This window comes from Pristis pectinata, chromosome 17 (genome assembly GCF_009764475.1).
Source record: "Pristis pectinata isolate sPriPec2 chromosome 17, sPriPec2.1.pri, whole genome shotgun sequence".
Lineage (NCBI taxonomy): Eukaryota > Metazoa > Chordata > Chondrichthyes > Rhinopristiformes > Pristidae > Pristis > Pristis pectinata.
This window is the reverse complement of record NC_067421.1, coordinates 39312951-39331182: the sequence shown is the minus strand read 5'-3', so window position 1 is coordinate 39331182 and position 18232 is coordinate 39312951. Positions and strand designations below refer to the sequence as shown.

Sequence of the window (18232 nt, the reverse complement as noted above, 5' to 3'; positions counted from 1 at the left end):
CTGAAAGATTAATGCTGCTTCTCTTCACTGCTACGGCCTGTGCATTTCCAGTGGGTAATTTATACTTCAGATTTCCAGCATTTGCTCTCTTTCTACTTTTCAACAACTTATGGGGTAGTAAGGTGTTTCACATTGTAACTAAACTAAAATTGCCTGAGTTATATGAAATAGCAGGCCAGGAGACTCAAAGTTTGGTCAGGTAAAATTTAAGGAATGGATGGAGAGGTTTAGCGAGAGAACTCGAGTCATTTGGGATCTTGGCAGCTGAAGGCATTACCACCAAAGATAGAGTGGTGAAATTTGGAATTGAAATCTTGGAAGGGTTGTATCTCTGGAGGGAATTAAGGTGGGGGAGAGTGAGGTCACAGAGGGATTTGAAAACATAGCTGATCATTTTCAAGTTGTGTGGCAGTACTTAGAGCCGAAAGTTAGTGTTGCAGGAGCTTTCAATTAGATCGACCGGCTGTCTGTAGGAACAAGTTTGTCGCATATAAAATCTAATTAAGAGGAATATGTGAAACACCTCACTAAAATGTAAAGTTTTTGTTCTTTGGTGTTAAATGGCACAAGAAAATTCAGGATTAAGGAAGTATACAGTCATATTGGTTTTCGGGGGTTTTTTTGCCCTGTTTTCTCATTGCAAATTAATTGGGGGTGGCAAATTCATTGGGAGCTTTTAAGAGGGGCTTGGATGGGCACATGAATGAGAGGAAAATGGAGAGAGACGGGCATCCTGTAAGTAGGAGGGATTAGCTATGTCGGCACAACATTGTGGGCCAAAGGGCCTGTTCTGTGCTTTACTGCTCTATGTTCTATGCTATGTTAATGTGAAACTTAATTGTGACAAAATGAGAGGTTTAAACCAACAAAATGCAAATTGTTCTTTATATTTGAGTGTGTTTGACATTTGACTGTGGTAATTTTAAATTTATTTTAATGCCCCTGCAATTCCACTCTGATTTTTTTCCTTTCGTTCTGAAGATGTCAAGGAATTTTTGCATTTAAGAAGTTCCTAAATCTTGGTGTTTTGTGATGCATTGTATTAATGTTGAAAACCAATTGTCACCCAGTCATCCGAAGCAACATATCTATCTTGTTGCATAGAAATTGATACCCAGATGCTGTTCATCTCTGATCGCTGGAAGTCTCATTATTTAGACTATTGTAGTGATCTTTATGCATACCTCTTGAGCTTTCTTGTACAGTGAAGAATAATCAAATTTATGTATCAGTGGTGGGGATATATTATTTCCTTTGCAGTGTGGCAAGGTGAGTGTCACAGAAGAGAGCATTTGCCTCACAGCTCCAGTGAGCCAGGTTCAATCTTTACCTTGGCTACTCTCTGTGTGTCATTTGCAAGACTTTTCTATCAACCACTAACAGCAAGAGTAATCTACTGGCTACATGAGAGCAAAATAGGTTACAGGGACATGAATAAGAAAATTCCATCGATTGCTCTGAGAGCTGGCATAGATTTGATGGGCTGAATAGCCTCTTGTAGTTTAAGGAAATATGAGAAAAATGCTTTGGATGCTTTCCTCTTTAATGTTAAGAAGAAAGCTGCAATGGATCAAAATAAGATTGTTGTCAATGTGATAAGGAATGGGTTGTGTAGATGAAGTGCTAAGCCGGAAAAGGAAATAAAAGTACAGCGACTAGTTTCAAGTAATGTAAAGCTTTGTAGACTTGCCTAGGTGCAGGTTTATAGGCCTGGCTTGCAGGTAAAATCATCAACATTAGTAGAAATTCTCCTTGCTGTTATTGCCTCAAATTTTTACAAGCTGGAGAGAAAATTGTGTGATGACTAATGGTTGAGGCCAAGCTGTGATGCAGCAGGCAAGATCAACTTCAATAAAACCTAACTTCCATCTTTAATGACTACATTTCCATTGATGTCCAGAGGCTTTATGGTCTTATCATGCCAGTTAACATAATCTTGATCATAATATTTGAAAGTTGTGCATTCAATATACTTAAATTTATATCTGTAGTCACAAATTCAATAAGTACGTAGAGTGGCTAAGCTACATTTTGACTAAATTGCTGTATTTGCAATAAAACTTGTCAAATTAGTGCCTCCACATCAGAAGTGTACTTAAATAGAAGGATATGACATAATGGGTCAGAAGTCCATTCCCCATTCGGATTAAAAATGTCCCTGACTACTTATATTTGGGGTTCAGCTCTTTATTGTACTCCTGTAAGGTTCTGGTTGATTCAGTGTGTACTTGCACAGAAGATGAGATTTTTGAATTCTCAGTTGACTTTGTGCTGAGTGTGAAATATTGCTATTTGTGGATGTATTCTGTTACTAATCAAATCGGGATGTATCAGTCTCTGAAGCTTGTAACCTCTGCATTACTCCCAAGCCCCCGTGTAGCTGTTATTTTGACGGAAGACTTTTAATATAAGCTTTCATTGATTATAAAATTAGGCAAGTTAATTTGATTTGTCTATGTTGAATTTATATTGGCATTCAATATTAATGTATAATTATCTTTAATGATGAGTATTCTCAAACCTTAGCCAGCTACAGGAGGATTAAATGGAAAACTTTGAGTTTTCTTCAAGCCAGATAAGTTTGCAAATGTAATGTGACTAAATCCAACATCAAAAACAAGACTGATACCTGGAATACCTCTGAAGTTCAGATGTTATAAGCTTATGAGCAATGAATGGACAGGCTAAGCTCGCACCCACGAGTTTAAAAGAATGAGTTGCGACGTAATTGAAGTATAACATACCAAGGGGTCTTGACAGGGTGCATGTGAAGAGGATGTTTCCTATGTTGGGGGAAAATCTAAACTAAGGTCACTGTTTGAAGTTAAGGGGTCTCCCTTTCAAGACTGAGATTTTGTTTTGATGGTTCCTGGACTTTGGAATTTTGTTCCTCAAAGGGCAATGGAAGTAAAGTTTTGAATATTTTTAGGATAGATTCTTGATGAGCAAGGGATGAAAGGTTACTAGGGTTAGATAGAAATGCAGGGCACTGTGATCTTATTCAAGAGGTTGAGTGGCCTACTTCTGTTCTGGATTCAGCTTTGTCTCCATTAGTGCAGTCTGACTCTGCTGGGTGTACCCTACAGCCCTGCAATTTTTTGTGCTTTGTATTCTCAATCTATGACTGCCCCCATTTAATCCATTGACCAAATGACCTTTACAATTTATCCCCACAGCAACCCTGGCATTACCCTATTGCAGATACTCCTTTTGTTCTACACATTCCTCTCCCCACGTTCTCTGCAACTGAAAACTAAGCAGTTTTCTCTGTTTACCAGTTCTGATTAAGGGTCTTTGACCTGAAACATTAACTCTGCTTCGCTTTGCCTGATCTGACTGCTTCCAGGTTTCTGTTTTTAATTTCACATTTCCAGCATCTGCAGTTTTTGATTTTAAATTGATGTAAACTAGTGACTGAATTATATTTTTGCATTTAGGTCCAATTATCATTTGGTCTATAACCACACTTCTGTGGCTCAGGATTTTAGTCGTCCATGTGCAGTTACATAAGATTGATTTTTAGTTTGCCTCTACCTTATCGACTTCCTCTTGTTGCTCCTGCAGCCAAATTTGTGTTTGTACAAATTTACCGTTTTGGGCACCTTGTGTTTAAAGCCTGTCTTTTAGCTTCTAATAATATTTGCAATATACTTTCTGATAGTGGTCCTTTCTCCTTTAACTAAAATGGAAGTAGATCTAAAACAAAAGTGCTCATCTAAATTGAGGTCTTTCAAAGCTATATTGAAATGTTCACTTGAGGGCTTCCAAAGAGCCTGGGCTTGGAGTTAATTTTATTTCCTGGAACAATGAATTGAGATTGAATTATACAGTCAGTGCATTCCCTGGTATCACTGCCACTCAGCCGACTGTATTAATGCAATTATTTTTCAGCTCCTTTAAATTGCATATGATGGCAAATAATTTTTCAAGCAAGGGGGCAAGTTTTGAGCTCCATAAAACAGCTTTCAATTTGTATCTGAAGGCAAAAATGACAACCAGTTATATAGACCTCACTGTTCTATATGAACTTGGGAAATAATTCAAGCTATAAAAACTCAGTTGCAAGTGTGTATCAGAGGACCTGTGTTGCAGAGAGGAGCTGAGAGTTATGAGCAGAGTTGGTAGGTTGGTGCCAATTTAGTTTGTAAAGGAAAAACGGGATTGCGTTCTTTAGTTCCACTTTTTTTTTTGTTTCGTTGCTTTTGATTAGTTAAACATCTGTGTTTCTAACATCGGGGAAACAGATTCAAGATTGGCTTTCAAACCATTTTCTGCTATCACTGATCACCTGATTTCATCTCTGTAAACAATTACTCCTCGGCTCAGGCTGGTGAAACCATGTATTAAGTTATTTAATTGATTCAATAAAAATAAGGTCAACCAAAATGACACCCAAGTCCTGTCTTTGTCCTATTCACATTTCACCCCTGTGCTTACTGATCTGCATCAGTCTCTGGCCAGGCAAAACCTTAATTTTAAAGTTTTTCCATTTCTCTTTGATTCCCTGTGTAAACCAGTCCTGACTGATCTCCGTAATCTCCTAGATTCCTCTCGATTGTTGTACTCTGATTTTTGGTGTCTCGCCATTGCTATTGGCAAGCAAATTGTCAAGGTCCTAAGCTTTGGAATTCTTCCCTATGTTTCTCTGGCTCTCTACCTTTTTAAACCTTGATTTGTACAGCACAGTAACAGGACCTTTCGGCCCAGCGAGCCCGCACCGCCTAATTACACCCATGTTAACCTACTAACCTTGTACGTCTTTGGAATGTAGGAGGAAACCCACACAGTCACTGGGAGAATGTACAAACTCCTTACAGGCAGTGGGGGGAATTGAACCCCGATCGCTGACGCTGTAATAGCATTACACTAACCGCTACACGACCATGCTGCCCCAAGGACCTCGTCTCAACATCAAAGACCTCTTCTTAAAATGTTCCATAAATCTGTCTCTTTGACTCTCTGTCCAACAGTTCTTTACTGTTGCTGACCTCTGCCTTACCTTTTATAATGTTAGTGGTGCTATTTCAATACAGGTCAATTAACTTTTACCTCAATACATTTGTTGTGCCACAGCACTAAACTCAGCACACTTGAGTGTGTGGACTCAGAAGCAAGTACGTCTAATTAACTTTGCACCCAAGTTGCAAGATATAATCGTCTGTTAGTGCAAACAAGGAAGCATTTGCCAATTTTGTTAATGAGCATTAAAGTTGCCTCAAGATCTGGCAAGTATTCCATTCTCTACCCTGTTTTGATGACTTGCAATGAATACACACCACTGTTGGCATTTATATGCATGTCTGTGGATTTCAGAAGCAAAGGAAATTGTGATAAGCAATAATTATATGCAAAAATACATTCCTCCCACGTAAATGACTATAATCTAATCTCGGGTTTCAAATGACATTGAGAAACTTAAATTCGGTTTGGTCAATACTCCTTCTGTTCAGAGTCAGAATCCGGATCAGGTTTATTATCACTGACTTAAAAGACGTGAAATTTGTTGTTTTGCAGCAGCAGTACGGTGCAAAGACACAACATTTCTATAAATTACAAAAATAGTGTAAAAAGAAGGAATAACGAGGTAGTTCAGAAATCTGATGGCAGAGGGAAGAAGCCATTTCTGAATTGTTGAGAGTGGTTCTTCGGGGTCCTGAACCCTCCCACCAGTGATAGTAATGAGAAGAGGGTATGTGTCAGGTGGTGAGGGTCCTTAGTGATAGATGCTGTCTTCTTGAGACACCGCTTCTTGAAGACGTCCTAGATGGTGGAGAGGGTTTTGCCCATGATGGAGCTGGCTGAGTCTACAATCCTCTGTAGCCTCTTGAATATAAAAATGAAAATGCAATCAGTCCACCCATTTTTAACATGTGTATAAACTTTTATATCTTCTCGATGCAGCAATTGGATAAATTTTGAATCAAGCAATTAAGGATGGTACACAGTTTTTTTAAGTTGGATATATATTAACCTTGAGACCCCAACAAATGCTGAATATCATCAAGAACAACCTATTGAACTCCTTCCTCTGTTTCTTATGGTCTAAGCAGAGTCTATCCAATCCTTCGTCATAAGGTAATCTGTTCACTCCAGGAATTGGCCCAGTAAAGTTGCTTTGAACTGCTTCCAGTGCACTTACATCCATTCTTGAATAAGGAGGCCAATAATGTACAGAATACAGGGAATTCTCTGGTTACAGAAGACCTGACTTATGGAAATCTGACTATTGAAATTCTCCCAGATTCTGCTCTCAAGTACAGGAATCAGAATTACATTTATTATCACTGGCATATGTCGTGAAATTTGTTGTTTTGTGGCAGCAATACAGTGCAAGACATAAATTACTATAAGTTACAAAAATAAATAGTGCAAAAGAGGAATAACAAGGTAATGTTAATGGACCATTGAGAAATCTGATGGCGGAGGAGAAGAAGCTGTTCCTGAAACATTGAGTGTGGGTCTTCAGGTTCCTGTACCTCCTCCCTGATGGTAGTAACGTGAAGTGGGCATGTCCTGGGTGGTGAGGGTCCTTAGTGATGGATGCCACCACCTTGAGGCACTGCTTCTTAAAGATGTCCTCACAGAAATCACCCATGGAAAAAGCCGGTGCCTTCTCCAAACCCTCCTTCAGGCAAGATCAAATGTTACGAACCCTGAGCCACCTCTCATTAGTGCACACTTTCTTTTATTAAACTCCTATCACCTACACTGACCTTGCCCAGTCTACTCTTTGCAAGTCAGTCCCCAAGTGCTATTGAGTCTGAAGATTCCACATCACAATTTTGGAGGAAATTGTTTATTTCCGGCTTGTGGAAAATTCAGTTTACATATAGTTCTCAGGAACAGAACCCTTAAGTAACTCAGTGACCCACAAATGTCTCACTGGTGTCTTAAAGAACTGAAGCATGACCTCCCTGCTTTTGTATTCAATGACCCTAGCAATAAATAGTATCATTCATTTAGCTTCCATAATGACTTTTTATCCCTGCATGCTAATCTTTTGAGAATCAAGCTCTAGGAGTGTCTTAATTTGAAAGTTTAAACTTGGTAAAAGCATGTTAAATTTATGCAGCATGTACTCAATTCTTCAGTTGCAAGTACTCCCCAGTTTGTCAGACAGTTCTGTTTCTATGCAAGCAGAGGCTCTCCCTCTAGTGAGGTAGTGCTGCTTTTCATGTGAGATATTAAACCAAGGCCACAATTTATTTTATAGGCAGACATGAAAGAATCCATTATTCTATTTTGAAGTAGTACGGTGATATTATCTGAGGTGTCTTGGTCCATATTCTTGATCCCTCAATCAACCTTGTAGCCCTTCACCTTATTGTCTACCTGCATTGTACTTTCTCTGTAACTGTAACACTGTATTCTGCATTGTTTTATTGCTTTTCCTTTTGTACTACTTCGATGTACCTATGTTTTAAAATGATCTCTATGGATGGCATGCAACACAAATCTTAAACCAATTATCCCTCAATCAGTACAATTTGTGGCACTATGCTTGTACATTTCTATACCATTTTCAGCTACTTGATGCTCTTTTTTTTCCTAAAGTATAGTGCCCAGACTTCAGTGTCGTACTCAGTCTGAGACCCGGCCAGTATCGTGCAGAAATTTAGCTTTCTTAACAGGTCATCTTTGAAACTTGGCACAACAGGTTATTATTAAAACAAGACCAGATGGTGGGCACTGTTGGGAACTTGCCATTTGATCCTGATTTCACCTGATGCCGATGTATTTGGTTTGTTAGATTACCAGTAAATAAAACAAAACCTAAATATCTTTCTGCTAAGGATCATGTATGCAGCTTGACAGACAATGCCAGAGCTATTACTTGAAAAAAATAAAATTTAAGATCCTGGGGTTTGCTTGTTCGTATGAATATTTTTATTTCTGTCTTGAAAACACCAGCAGGACCATTGCACACAGCTCTTTGTGAAGAACTATTATGCTTGGCCATATGAGGAAGCTGAATTAATGTTAGTAGATTGCCATTAATCAAGGGTGCTTCAGTGATTTTTGTCACTTTTATTTCAGCTATTAATTTAGCTTCCTGTGCAGGCCCCAGCAATTTGTTTCCTTTTTATTGTTGAGAGTCTGTCTCAAAAAATGTTCAGAGAAGTCACAAATATGTATTCTCTAAATGGAACCCGGGTTTAAGTTGTAAGTACATCATGGTTCTGTGTGAATATGTTTGAAGGCCATTTAGCCCACCAAGTCTGTTTTCTTTAGACTGGCCCTGCACACTCTGGGATTGTACTTCATCTTCTCTTCCTTGGAAAATATAGAGCAAAATGAATCAATAATTATTTTTAAACTCCACAATTCAACTCAATAATATCGTAAAGCCAACAGCTATGCATTGTCCAGTTTAATTTGTCTTATTCCATTTTTCAAGTTCATCTGACACTTTAGCAATTTGTGAGATTATTGGTATTACATTTACTGTTTTTTGCAAGGTCATTCAACCCAATAGTTCTGCAACCTGGTAAAACTTGTATCTCTCCCCTCACAGTATCTTGTTCATTGTTAATGATCCTAAAACTGGCTTCTATGCAATTACAAATGTTGACCATGATCTGTTGGGGTGCGATGTGAAGAATGGTTCTGTTGAGAATCTGTGTTAATTTGGCTTTGAACTGCTTTCCAAGCCTGACTCCTAATGGAACTGGCTTGGTTAACTTAAGTATAATGCTCCTATTTTTTTTCTCTATTTTCAGGACCACATAACATGCTGATGATAAGAAGCCACTGCATCTGTTGTGCAACAGCCAATATCTGATCTGCTTTTGTGACCAATCCTTTCGAGTTTCTGGTCGATGGTGGCCCCCAGGCTATTGATGATGGGTGGTGGTCATGCCATTTGCATGTCAAAGATCGGTGGTTAGATTCACTTTATTAAAATAGTCATTGATTGCCACTTGCTGAAATGTTACTTGCGGCTTCTTAGCTTATGAACTGATCCTCCCACGATAAACTGCAAATCAACAAAACTGCAGATGCTGGAAATCTAACAAACCGAAAATGTTGGAAATACTCGGGTCAGGCAGCATCTGTGGCTAGAAAAACAGTCAATGTTTCAGGTTGGAGACCCTTTTTCAGAACTGAAAAAGAGAGAACAGAAGATTGTAAAGCTGCAGGGGATGGAGGGGGAAAGGGGATGTCTGATAGGCTAAAACTGGGGTGATCATAAGGATAAGATGAGCAGTATCAAAGAATAATTGAACTAAAGAGAAATTAGGGCAGTATTCTCTCGTTCTATGCTTTATCTCATTGGGAGAGTCACCACCACTGCCTTTTGGACAATTTAGGATGAGGGATTGGGGGAGAGAAGTGGTCAGATTTTTGTGGGAGTGAATTCCAGAGCTTGGAGATATGGTAACTGAGGACATGGTTGTTAAAATCGAACAAAATAAGTTGTGAATTTGGGAGTTGAGAATTTGCAGAGGATTATGGTTTGAAGGAAACTTGAGAGGAGGGGATCAGGCTAATGGATAGATTTGAAAATGCAAGCCAGTGTTTTTTAAAATAGAGGCAGGCGTGGCGGCAAAACTTCGGGTGGTCTCATATTGAGAGGGTGGAATGTCCAAGAGTACATTGGCTTTTGCCTTGTTCTTCCCGTATCTGAGTTGAGGTAGGGAAGTAGTCAGGTGATGCTACACAAGGGGAATGGCAAGAATAGGTGGACCAGTGCTGATCTTGAGGCCAGCTCTGCTGTTCTCTCAAACTGGAATTGTGGGGGTCCTTCGGACACGTCTGGTGCTTGGAACTGTTCCCCTTGCGGGTTACCTTTCATTTCAGCTGGATTCTTGGGTGTTTTCAGGTTTCGACCTTGGACTTGGACAATTGTGTGTTTGAACTTGTGTCCCAAATGGCTGCCACACTGAATTATTTTCTTACCCTCAATTTTATGCTCTGATAGCCTTGTTAAAATGTTGGAGACAAGACAGTGTGTGTGAATTCCTGTTTACCCTCCTGAGAATTCTTCTCTTCTGAAGATGATTCATTGTGGGGCACAGTTCCAATTAGTGAAGGGAGGGGTAGTGTTTGTATTAATATCAGGGGGATAGTATATTGTGATACAGTGCATTCTTTTCTGTGTTGGTGTGATATTGAATTCTTGCCTCTTTTATGGGTTTTGGAATTGCATTACCAAATACTTAAAGTCAAGCAAGTATCAACAATTTCTGATTAACATATGAAATTTACAAATACAATGAGTGGAAAAAAAAATCTAAACTTGTGTATTCTCATGAACTTGCACATTCTCAGTTTTCAGGGTGATCCAGCTTAAATTTCTCTGGCACACTTTTTTTTTCCTCTAAAGCTGGAGAGATTTCATAACAAGGATAGATCAAGGTAAACATTTCTTGTGAACTTTAAATGAGTCTCATTTGTTCTCTAATGGTAGTGAATCTTGCTGCTTGCTACCAAAATTGAATGCATAAATGGTTTTACTTATGTGCACATTGTTAGAACTAGTAGGAGCTTGTCAGCTTATATATTTGTAGTGCTTTATTAAATGCTGCCAAGTCAAATATGTCTTTTGAAATCGACCTTATTTTAATGTGATTCTTTGCAGCTAAGTAGTAACATGTGATGGTAACATGATCCCTTTTCTACAGTTATGTGCCTATTTTGAAGACTCTCTAAATATAGCACAAAACCAAAATTATAAAGAGGAAAGGAGTGAAAAGCCAGTGATGACAAGTTTGATCCTCAGTGATGTGACAGGTTTGGAAGGAAAATTTATTGAGCTAATGAGTGATGTATTCTATTTCATTGAGTTTGAGTACGGGAAAGAATGAGAGTAGGAATACATTTGATCTTGATTTTCAATTTGGGAATGCAGGAGGACCAAGAGCAACGAAGGAAATAGAAGCAGAAGTAAGCCATTTATTAAAATTGTGGGTGCTCTCTGACCTTGGTGCCACTTCCCTGTGATAACACCTTAATAGACAAACATGTATTGATCTCTGTCTTGAATATACTCGTCACCTGGGCCTCTTCAGCCCTCTTAGGTAGAAGATTCACTTCCTTCCTGGTGAAGAAGGTTCTCCTCATCTGTTCTGAATGACCAACCCCCTATTTTGAGACTCTGACTACTGGTGCTGGACACCTGAGCCAAGGAAAATATCACCCCTGACAAGTGAAGTATCAACCCCCACAAGCCTATTAAGAATTTGTGCTTCATTGAGATGACTTGGCCAAACCAGAGAGCCCAGTCTGGTTAATCTCTCCTCGTACAATAAACCCACCATCCCAGGGATCACTGAAGTTTGATGCACTCTCAAGTGCGTCCTTTGGTAGGGAGACGAGACCCTTGCATAATATTCCAGATGTTGTCTCTGGTTCTCATTGGTGGAAGACATCTCTACTCGAACATACTGTTTGCCACTTTAATTGTTTGCTGAATCTGCAATGTTAACTTTGTGATAAATGAACAAAGGCATCCAAGCCCCCTGATTACGAACAGCTTTCAAGCTCCCATCGCCTTTCTTTTCTAGATGATATTTCATACATTGATTTTGCTCAGTCATCCTACTGTTTTCGAAGGGCCCTGTTCACACCTGTTCAGTGCCAGATTCCTGCACTTCCGATTGATATCAGGCTCGCTGATCTACAATTTGCTATTTTCTCTCATCCCTTTAGATAGTGGGGTTGCCTTCCAATCTGCGGGGACTGTTAAAGGATGTTGCGAGTTTCAGAAGATGATAACCAGTGCGTCTGCAATCTCATCACTTGCCAATTTCAAAAACCTTATGTTGAAAGTCACTCTTGGGCATTTCTCCCAAAGCAATGGCAGATTCACTTGGCAGTGGAAAAAGAAGCAGAATATACCAATGAATAGCATTGTCTTGATTCACCTTGGAGAGTTAGATGAAGGAGGTTTATAACACTGCTTGATTGTCCATTGGGATGATGCTTTGTGTTTCAGACTATTTCATTTTTCTGTTGTGAATTATGAATTCACAATTGCACCCTTTTTGTGTAAAAAAAAAAGTGATATAACCATATTAAATGAAAAATATTTGGGAACAGCTGTCAAAATATTTAAATACAGCCCATTTCTTTTTAACTGTGTTTGCACCTTCTATTACATAAGAAAAATACACTGTACATAGGAATTTTGTAACTCGTAAGAAATTTAGCTCCAGACAAAAATAATATGCATCATGCTGCAGGTGTTGTCATGATTAATCGTTTATTGCTATTGGCTTTAATAATGAGTTCATTTCACTCTTGTACTGGTCCTGTAGGCAAATCAGCTTGTATTTGAACAAGCTGGGATACTATTAAGAGAATTTGTTGCTTGAAACCACAAAATTCAATGTCCAAATCATAAGCTTTGTTTGCCCGTTTTAAATGGGTCAGCATTTTCATGTCCAGCTTATGCTGTCATTCTCATGTTTGAGAACCAAACATCTATTTGTGTTCCTGTCATTTTGTATTAACGCCACATTGTAATTTTCAGTGATAATGCTAGGGCATGTCTTGGATTATTTATGCATAAACGATTTATATGTATGACATAGTGGTTGCCTGAGAATTGGTTTTTGAGCGTGCATGCAAATTTGTTATTTCTTTCTTAGAAGGAAAGTGATATTTAATACCAAGGCTAAAGCAGTTGCAGAGAAGTTTTCATATTCATAAATTAGGAACATTTAGCAGTATGGTGCAAGGCCGTATGACTTCTAGCTGCGAAGGCCTGTTAATTACTGCCACCAGGTAGCAGGGGTGTAAGAATACGCAAAGTTATTTTTTAAATGGGCTCATTCTTAGTTTTATTGCAAGAAATCTTGAATGAATTGGTACAGTTGCAAAACAAAAAACTCAAAAGTACACTATTCAGTCCAGGGAGGATAATTCGGGTGTACTGACTACAACAGAAAGAGTTCTGATAGAAAATTAGTGTTAATTAACCTTCAAAGCCAGGAAAAGGCGGCCTCATTGACCTGTATGTAGTGGTCTCTACAGTGTAATTAATTCAAATTCAGCAGGAAGCACAGAGGTGGCCTCATTGACCTGTGTGTAGTGGTCTCTACAGTGTAATTATTTCAAATTCAGCAGGAAACACAGGACCTACTAAGTGGAGATTAATAAAGGATAAGTTTTAAATGTGGATCCTCGTGTTGGGGGAGGGTTGTGGTTGTAGGAGGAGAATGTTCATAAACACTTCACAGTAAGATGGCAGGGGTGAAGAAAAATTTCTTGAAATACAATTCTATTTTGTAATTTGTCTCCATGTGTTGAGAGTAAAATACGTAGTAACTCCAAATGAGCAATGTTTTCCTTTTGCCTTGATCTAAAATCAGCAGGTTACATTGATTTGGCTAACAGCTGCATCCTTGTGTGAAATGATCCCTCTCCTTGACTGTCATGACTCCCATTGGTGTTCCAAGTGTCTTCACGTTCAAGCCACGTAAGAATTTTTGGGAGCCACACTGCGCAATAAGTCCAGCTAGCTTCAGATCATCAACTTAAATGAGATGGGGGTGGGGCGAGTTGCGATTTTGAAAGAAAAATAAGCACCCGTTCCTCTGAACCTTCCTCTGGTAAATCTCCTCTGCACCCCCCTAAAGCTTCCACATCCTTCCTAAAATGAGGTGACCAGAACGGAACACACCATATGCCGCCTTAACAACCCTATTGGCCTGCGTGGCAACCTTGAGGAATCTATGGATGTGGACCCCGAGATCCCTCTGTTCCTCCACACTGCTGAGAGTCCTGCTGTTAACATTTAAAGGCAGAATGGTGTGGTATGGTGCATTGGCCTTCATTCATCGGGGTATTGAGCTCGAGAACCACAAGGTAATGTTGCAGCTCTATAAAACTCTGGTCAGACCACACTTGTGTTCAGTTCTGGTCACCAAATTATAGGAAGGATGTGGAAGCTTTAGCGAAGGTGCAGAGGAGATTTACTAGGATGTTGCCTGGATTGGAGAGCGTGCCTTATGAGGATAGGTTGAGCAAGCTATCTCTTTGGAGCGAAGAAGGATGAGAGGTGGCTTGATTGAGGTGAACAAGATGATAAGAGACCTAAATCAAGTGGACAGTCAGAGACTTTTTCCCAGGGTGAAAGTAGCTAACACAAGGGGGCATAATTTTAAGGTGATTGGAGGAAGGTATAAGGGGGATGTCAGAGGCAAGTTTTTTTTTTGCACAGTGGTGGGTGCGTGGAATGCATTGCCTCCAGAGGTGGTGGAGGCAGATACATTTGGGACATTTAAGAGACTCTTAGGCACATGAATGATTGAAAAATGGAGGGCTATGTGGGAGGGAAGGAGCAGATAGCTCTTGGAGTAGGATTAAATGTCGGCACAACATTATGGGCTGAAGGGCCTGTGCTTTAATGTTCAGTTCACGAGTCATAGCTACTTTGGGGACGACTTGATGTATTTGAGAGCACATTGCAAGTTTGCTGAATGCAGTTGTGTTCTAAGGTGATGTTGGGTTGTTAAACTTGCAATGAAATCTTAGTGAGTGTTTAATAAGCTTAATTTCCTTTGAGGCCCCACAAAGATATGGAGTTAAATGAAACTTTTTAAGATGATATTTGTAACAACACATTTTTAAATTATGGTCCTTTTAAAATATTTTTAATGAAACATTATTCTGGTTTAAAGTAGTAAATGCTGGAAACATTCAATAAGTTGGGCAGCATGTGGAAAGTGGAACAGATAATGATTTCAGGTCTGAGATCCTCCGTCAGAACTGGAAAAGAGAAAGCAAATTAGTTTTTTGGCAAAGTGATCGGTTAGAACAAAGGGAATATGTCTGATAGGACGAGACCAAATTACCGATTTACAAGCACAATAAGCTGCTTTGTCTGTATATTCTGTCAATGGTGAGGCTGTGGGATGTGCCCTCCGTGCCAGACTACACACTTAAAATGAGAAGAACTGAGTCAAAATGAGGGGCAGAAATTGCCATTCTCGTACAGAAAGTGAGAGAGCGAGTTACCTAAAGTTAGAGAATTTGATATAAAGTCCTCAAGGCTGCAGCATGCCCAGACAGAAGGTGAGGTTTGTTCCTCAAGTTGGCATTGGGCTATTTTGGTATGTTTGTAAGCATACCTCTAAGAGCAAATGAAGGTATATGAGCAACATTTCAATTTGGTGTTCTGTTTGTGAAGTTGTGGGTTTGGACGTGATTGAAGTACCAATACTCCAGATGACATTGTTGGTTGAATATTACAAATGCTATATTTCCTTTTCCAAATTTGCTTTTTGACTATTGTGTGGCGGCAAAGAACTTGTGTCTAAGTTGAGATGCGAGTATTCCTTCAGTTATTCTATTAAGCGATGTAATACACTTAAGTGGAGTTTTACTTACAGGCACGTCCTTGTCACACTTTGCAGCAGGGCTCTCAGGCTGTTGGTAAGTGGGAATCCAGGCATATTTCTCGTGTTCTGACTAATTATGGCTATCACAGCTGTGCTCTGATAACTTCACAAAGGAGTGGAATCCAGGGCTGGTAGGTTCAATTAACTATGCGAACTGAGAATTCAGAGAATCTATAAGTGCTGCTTGTTTTCTTAACCTCATGCATACTAAAAGTTCACTCACGAATTAAATCTCAAATTCTTGAATATCCCCAAAAATAACACCACATTGCCACTGTTCTTTAAATCTGAATGTATGTGGTCAAATTTAGAAAACATTGTGAAGAATATTTGCAGCTCTATGTAAATCAAGTTCAACATTGGTGCTGCATATTTAGTTGGCAGCAATTGTTCTCCAACGTAATCAGCTTAAAATGGTAGAATTTTTTTCAACTATTATGTTATTTCTGGTAACCCACCCTAACTGTTCCCTTACTTCTTTTGACAAGGTATAGAGATCATTCTCCATTTCTCACAATGGCTGCTGTTATGCAATATTTCCATCTGCTGGCAGGAACATCACAGCTCACCACACCCAAGAACAAGAAATAGGAGCAGGAGTAGGCCATTTGGCCCTTCGAGGCTGTGCTACCATTTATTATGATCTTAGACTCAAACTATTTCCTGCATCATCCCCATTTTCCCTGATCTATTTTGAATGAACTCAATGACTGAGCCTCCACAACCTTCAGATACAGAATTACAAACAATCACCGCCTATTGAAGAAATCTCTCCATCTCAGCTCTAAATCGCCTATTTTTTTTCTAAGTCTGTGGACCCTGGTTCTAGACACATCAGCTAGGGAAAACATTCTCTCAATCTTTCCCATAAGATTCTTGTGTTTTGAATGAGATCTCTAATTTTTTTTAAACATGATAGTGTACAGAGGGTCTAGGCTACTCAGTCATTGAGCAAACACCATCCGTGGAATCAGTCTCGTGAATCTTCATCACACTCCCTCTATAGAAGTACTTCTGTTCTGAGGCAAGAAGACCAAAAAAAAAAGGAAAAGCTATAAAATATATCTGTTCAGTCTGTCAATCAGAAAACTGCAGAGACTGTCTCAGTAAGGCTCTATATAATTACGGTGAGGCATCCTTATCCAAATCCTCTTGTAATATTCAGTGAAGGCCTGTCATTTGGCAGACTCTTTTGACCAAGAATCTTGGTTCAAGATGGGAGTTTAATGTGCAAATAACATGGTACTTCCTATATTGTTTTTGTTGCTTCTGGAGCAAATGTGTTTGTGAGTATGTAATTCCATGTAGCTAATATTGACTTGTCATTGTATTTTTGTGTGCTAATACTGAGTTACTTTGCCACTGATTGGATAAAGATGAATTGAAGTGTCATTCACAGTTTGTAGAATAGAATAATGACAATTTTAGTACCCGTCTTTGACTTATCACCTGTTGACTCTTCAAGTCACTTCTTTGAGGCTGCCTATTATAATGTGACATGGCACCTTACTATTGTCAAAGCAGGAATCATACAGCAATGAAGTACAGAGGTCTTATTTGTGCAGTGTTGAGATCTTAGCTGCAGTGAGGGTTAGCATCCTGTCATTTATTTGGACTTGGTTCTTCACTGCAGTTGAAAGAAGTTAATTGAATGTTTTGTCAAGTTGTATTGATATATGGATAGGTTTCTGACAGCATTGATTTAATGAGATATTTTGCTTGTGAACAGGGGAGGATGGATTTGTTGACTGTTGAATTTGAGAATACTGGTGAATGATCTCATTGCTTTATTATTATTTGAACTTGCTCCACAACTTCATCACCAGAGGTCTCAGTGTTAATCACTCAGCTTACAATTGCTTTTTCCCCTCCATAGGCAGCCGATCGATATCCCTGAGTAACTAGATGAGTTTAATTTGATCAGAATCCATAAAAGACTGATGTGTAATTGAGTTACTTTGAGTAAAAGTACAAAAAGTGTTGAGCAACTATCTTGAAAAAAGGCTTGCTTGCTTGGAAAAAAATTGTAGGCATGATTATTATATGAATTCACATAAATCAGTTCCTACTGCCTTGCAAACTACAAAAGCGGCAAGGATTAAGAAGAGCTTAAAACCAGCATGCTGACCTTTTGTCCCAACTTATTTCTATTTTCGATAGAGCTTATCTATTGGAGAATGTCAAAGTCCTTGTTTATGACATTCAATGAATGAAGCAATGTCTTATTAACTGTTCTGATTTTGTGAATCGTGCTGTCTTCAAGAAATTTCATGTATGAAGAACTCCAGTTAGAAATAACTGGACACCATCAGGGTGTGTGGTTGCTGTAAAATTTGCAACTACAGTTGGATTCCACGGACAGTGTTTCTCACTTGTGCAAGTTGCAAGGAAGCAGTTGTTTTCAAAGTTGCAGTTCTCAACTGGTGTTTCAGTAATGTCCTCAGAAATTAATGTCAAAAACACATGGTTGGATTTGTATGTCAGAGTTGCTGATAGCCAGAAATGATGGTCTTTGCAGTTCGATGCAGATGGTGCAAACTCCATTATTTTCCATATTTCATTTCCAACAAAGACAGTTGCAGCCAACGATATTCCCGCTGGTTCTCAAAGCAATCCCACTGTTTTTGCCCTGCAGTCTATTATCCCACATTCGCATCAACTGCCCTCAGATTCTACCACTTCCTTACCCACTACAGACAATGTACAGTGACCAATCAACCTACCAACCTGCAGGTCTTTTGGGATGTGAAATCAGAGCACTTGGGGGAGACCCACGCAAGTCACAGGGAGAATGTGCGAATTCCACACTGATAGCATCAGAGCATAAGATTGAACCTGGGTTGCTGGAGCTGAGAAGCAGCAGTTTTTTTAGCTGCGCTGCCCGC

General features: G+C 39.2%; 1 protein-coding gene across 9 annotated transcripts in view; it reads left to right on the top strand.

Annotated features, from left to right (window-relative positions):
• Positions 1-18232, top strand: part of arvcfb (ARVCF delta catenin family member b) — a 257916-nt gene that overhangs the window by 128222 nt on the left and 111462 nt on the right. Inside the window, exon 1 of one of the 9 annotated variants that reach the window (XM_052031922.1) lies at positions 8823-8883. The exons of the other annotated variants lie outside the window; for them this stretch is intronic. Coding sequence (XP_051887882.1) covers positions 8857-8883 — 27 coding nt within the window. The 5' untranslated portion in view covers positions 8823-8856. Of the gene's footprint in view, positions 1-8822; positions 8884-18232 lie in introns of those variants that run through there. 9 annotated transcript variants of the gene reach the window in all.